Source organism: Electrophorus electricus, chromosome 6 (genome assembly GCF_013358815.1).
Source record: "Electrophorus electricus isolate fEleEle1 chromosome 6, fEleEle1.pri, whole genome shotgun sequence".
Lineage (NCBI taxonomy): Eukaryota > Metazoa > Chordata > Actinopteri > Gymnotiformes > Gymnotidae > Electrophorus > Electrophorus electricus.
Genome location: NC_049540.1, coordinates 17,845,000 through 17,850,100, shown reverse-complemented (window position 1 = coordinate 17,850,100; position 5,101 = coordinate 17,845,000). Strand labels below are relative to the sequence as shown.

Below are 5,101 nucleotides of genomic sequence, written 5' to 3'. Positions count from 1 at the left end.
GATAAAAAAATTAATTGCACACTGAGAGGACATAAGATGAGTATTAAACAAATATATTGCGTTCCATTTGAAAGGAATTCTGATAATGTGAAAGAAATGTGATATGTTTATGTACAAGTATGTTTCACTTTCCGGTAGAGCCCTCTGCTTTTTCACTGTGTTACAGTATTGTTTACATATTCACTCTGTTACAGTATTGTTTACATATTCTCTGTTACAGTATTCGATACATATTCACTATGTTAATGAATTGTATACATATTCATATTTTATATACATTGTTTAATTACAATTTTTGCAGTTGCTAAGATATAAAAAAACAAATACCTGTGTTTCTTTTGGAAAACTGTCACGGAACGCTCGCCTCTCACGAGTTACATGGTTTGGCTCACCGCATGCATTGGGAGGATCTTGTTTGTTTATTTGTAACCATGCCTGCACACACCTGCACCTGGTTAGTGTTTTGTCTTTGTGTATTTCAGTCTCTGTCATTGTGTGCAGCGCTGTCGGTCATTGCCGTTGTTCAAGTTCATGTTTAAATGCTTGTTCTCATTGTCAATGTTAAACGTATTCGTATTCAAGTTCTACGCTTGTGTTATTTATATGTGAGTGCCATTGTCTTCGTATGTCAATAAATATCTGTCCAAACCGATGGAGTCTGTGCGTCCTGCTCCTCGCCCCGCGGCACTCGGGCCATCACAAAAACATTGCCATGCAAATGACACACCCATTTACCAATTACCCAAACCCCGTTTTCATAGGTAAAACATTTATTACTAATTTGTACATTTAGAAACCAGAGTTTATGAACACTATCCCCATCAACACATACAACTTCTCCAGGAGTTGGAGTAAGCTTGTGGTGACACTGAAGAGGGAACAATGCCAAGGCTGGATATGTCACTCCAGACTTCCCTTGTGTCTAGCCAGAGAGCACATCACCTGTGATATCAACAAGAGCTTGTGGCTGGACCAAAATAGGAGACAAGATGCATCCTAATTTTTAATGTCAGAATTACAACCCTATTTCATCCTTTTTTGCTCTTTGTGATCTATGTATTACAGTATATATAGCATATGTGTTGCAGTACTGTTCATTTAAAAAAAATAAACATTCAAACTTGTATTTGTTTATTTTGTGTATATGTACTGAATATGCATACATAACCTGTATATTTGTGAATATACATGTAAATATGAGTATATTGAGAGACTTTTACAGCAGACTTCTGTGACCTTAACACTAAAAACACACAAAACACAGGCTAGTATTGCTTTCTGTTTATCACATCAGTGTGCAATTGTTGTGTAGATCGAACTATTCATTTGGTATTTGTGTGTAAAGTTTTGATGCAAAAATACCATCTTGACAGGAGAAAGAGTTTTGGATAAAATATTTTGGATGAATGCAAAAATAATTTTGCAAAATTATTACAGGAAAAACAGTGTATGCTGAATTTGGGGTACAATAAATGGCACATTTTGAGTAACTCCCTCAAAGTAAGCTGTGACACTTGACACAGTGCTATTTTTAACAATACAGTTAACATTTCCCTGAACCGATCACTTGGCTGCAAACCAGCCCCCAGTGCAGACGTCACCAGGAACTTCCCTCACAAGTGCGGATGCATAAGTAGTGCTTGCATGCGAGGCGGACAAAAAAGGACTGTCACACAGGTAAGAGCTTGTGCTTACTACTTGTACTTATTACTTAGTTAAAGCTGTTAATAGTGTCAGATATCTTCAACAAATAGATTTATAGTGATTCAAAGTTTTGATGTGGTAGAGTTGATGTTATTTTCTTTATCCACAGTTCTGGGTTTAATCTACATAGTTTTGAATGGGAAAAAAAGTCTGGCGAATGTTCTCTCTTGTCATCCTCTGAGGAAATTAGACCATATAATGTCTATGCTGAAAAATATTCATAAGAGTAATCCTATAACTTTTTGGTAATCTTTTAGCATTTTTTTTTTAATGATATTATTTTACTCTTGTTTCTAAATAGTCTCAAAGGGGCTTGAACCTGTGTAAACCTTTTTAATAGGTTAAAAATTACTGCAGTTGGAGATATTTACTTGAGAAAGAACCTTCACATGTTCCACCTACTTTAAGTGATAAGGATATTAAAACTCCAGTCAGTTCATATGACTGAAGGTTCATATATTCCCTGTAATTTTACTGCAGGATCTGTATACGTGGTACGACTGTGGAAAGAAAAGAACCACTGAAAAGTTTGGCCTGTGCTCTATTGACACAATGTCCCTGGGGTACAACGTCAGTGACAACAGCAGTGTTTGTGAGATCCGGGACAATTCCCTGTCACCACTCCTGCCTGTCGGTTACTCCATCATCTGCTGTATCGGACTCCTCAACAACAGCATCAGCATTTTTCTCTTGTTCTTGCAGCGCAATGCCAACACTTCCATGGCGGTGTACATGCGGCACCTTTCGCTGGCTGACATGCTCTTGGTTCTTTGCTTGCCGCTGAGGGTTCACTACCACAACAGGCAGGGTCCCTTCATTGTGTGTCGAGTGGTGGGCATCCTCTTCTACATAAACATGTATGCCAGCATTTCCTTCCTCAGCCTGATCAGCCTGGACCGCTATCTCAAGATCACCAAGCCAGTGTGGGTCTTCCGTGTCCAGAAGGTCTGCTGGAGCCGGAGAGCCAGCTATGCCATCTGGTCTATCCTTTTCTTAGTAACCTGCCTGTTCTTCATGAGCAGCAGATGGGAAAACCCATGCAATCGAATTTGCTTTCATTTCCACGACCAGGGGCAGCTAACGGGTGGCATCAACCTCATGGTAGTCGCCCTCTTCGGTGGTCTGTTTTTGCTCTTTGTCATCTTCTATGTGAAGATTGCGCTGAAGCTCAGGACTGTTCAGATGGGGAAGGGCAACTCCAACAACCAGGATGACAGGAAGATGATCATCTTGAAGACTTTCCTGGTGCCGGGCATATTCACCCTGTGCTTCCTGCCTTATCATCTAGTGCGAGTACCATACGTACTGGCTCAGATGAAAAGCATTGCAAGGCTGGAGAGCAAGCAGCAGCTACACACCTGGAACGAGATCACACTGCTTCTGTCCACCCTCAACAGCTGCCTGGACCCCATTATTTACTACTTTCTCTCCAGTGTGTACAGGAAGACCCTCCTGTGTGCCATGAACGGCAAGTTTAAAAACATGTATGACTTGAACAGGAGAAGGATCAGCATCAACCGCTCCATTACAGAAATCTAGCTCAAGGAATTAACAAACCACTCCAAGTCGACAGATGATAAGAATTTCATGAAACGTGAGAAGCGCAAACTATAACGTATTCTGAATTTTATTCATTATGTCTAGCTATTTTAATGTGTATACACTCTGTGGACTTGGGTGCTTTGTATTTACCATTCTTTGATTCATTTTAGACTTGTCAGTGACTTGGTTCACAGGTTGTAGAGTATATTACTCAGTTAGAAAACAAATAGCCTTTGCCAGCAACCTGAAAAGGTTGTGATATTTTTATGTTATGATTAACTGAGTTTTCACCAGTGTGCCATTATGGTGACTTTAACATGCTTTTGTGGTAAGTTATGCGTTCTTCTTCATAATTCATCAGGTTATAGGTTGTTAGCCATGAACTGTGATGAAAGCATTCTGGATGATTCATGTTTAATGTTGAATGTGCAACAGGGTAGGGAATATCCCTACTCAGCAAAGCAATCTTTATTTTCATGTGTGTAAGATGTCATCAAATGCTGTAATATTTGTAAATAATTGAATAATTTAGGAAAATTGTAACATATATAAAAATAAAAAAACAGAATCAAACAAATATTAGTTTTCATTTGTTTTGTGAACATTCACATGATAATATTTTCCTGTATTTTTCCAGTTAAGTAGATTTAAAGCAGACTTGTTTTCGTAAGCCTGTACAAGGAAGTTCAGAAAAATGTATGTAACTTTTTTTTTACATATGCACTTGCATGCGGTTTTTGAAGAACCTCAGCTAGAGAGTTTAACATGTTTTATAGATAAATGTTTAAAAGGTTGTGTGGCATGAAATTAGGTATTAGAAATTTTTAAAGAGCCTCACAACTATTACCAAAGGGTAATTCCAGAAAGCAAGGTGAGCAACTTTTCAGTGGATTACTATCAGTGCATCCTCGAATGGCATGATTGTTAAGTTGTAATGGAAAAAAAGTCAAAGGATATGAATTTTTCTCTATTATTGTTCTCCAAACAAAGCTGTCATGCCTGGGTTATGATTTTGGATTACCATAGTTCTGTGTAGGGCTGTTACAGATCCACACATTTTTCTGTGGAGGGACTTACTAGAGTGCTCCAGAATGGCTCTAGTTTGACATTTACCAAATGTTTGACAATTGCAGAATGTAATTATTCAGATGTTAATTTAATCTGAATTCTCCTTTGGCATTTCTCCTTCAGACGATAAATAACAAAATAAAATATGTTAAATTATATTCAGTTACTTAAAAATTGGGTAGCCTATATTAGGTATGTTTTACCAAAAAACATGTGTTTTTTAAACCAGATATACTCATCTTCCATAATTACAATTAACTGCATAATACTTACTAATAATACGAATGTCGTTCTTTTTATGCTGTTAGTGTCTTTTATACTGCCTGCTTGTGCACCCTTGCTTGGCTCCTTCTGGTTTTGTCTTGATATTTGCAAGCCTTAGATTTGAAAAGAAAGCTTCGTGCTGGGTTTGATTGTATCACTTATCTGATTTTCACATGAGTCATCGGAAGGATGTAAAGAGCGCGAAGTGGTTTGACCTAAAAGACGAGAAGAGTGTTCTGTCAACTCAGATCTCTCTCGTTCTCTCACACACATATATATGTACTTGCACATGTATGGGCACTCTCTCTCTCTCTCTCTCTCTCTCTCTCTCTCTCTCTCTCTCTCTCTCTCTCTCTCGCCATTTTACTAAGTAGTAACCAGCGTTTTTTCTACTTTGAACTACTGGCACATCAGCATGGACACGTTTATACAACCAAAAAAGCAAGGGTAGTGTCTAATCTTGCTCAACATGCGTGTTTACTGAAACACCAGTAAACTCATATTCCAGCAGATATAGCGACTG

General features: G+C 38.2%; 1 protein-coding gene across 1 annotated transcript; it reads left to right on the top strand.

Annotated features, from left to right (window-relative positions):
- The first annotated feature begins 1,620 nt into the window (after nt 1–1,620).
- On the top strand, nt 1,621–3,739 carry gpr34l (G protein-coupled receptor 34 like). The gene is made up of 2 exons (XM_027019087.2): nt 1,621–1,677; nt 2,185–3,739. The coding sequence occupies exons 1-2, from the start codon at nt 1,645–1,647 to the stop codon at nt 3,241–3,243; spliced, it is 1,092 nt and encodes a 363-aa protein (XP_026874888.2). The 5' UTR covers nt 1,621–1,644; the 3' UTR covers nt 3,244–3,739.
- The last annotated feature ends 1,362 nt before the right edge of the window (nt 3,740–5,101 follow it).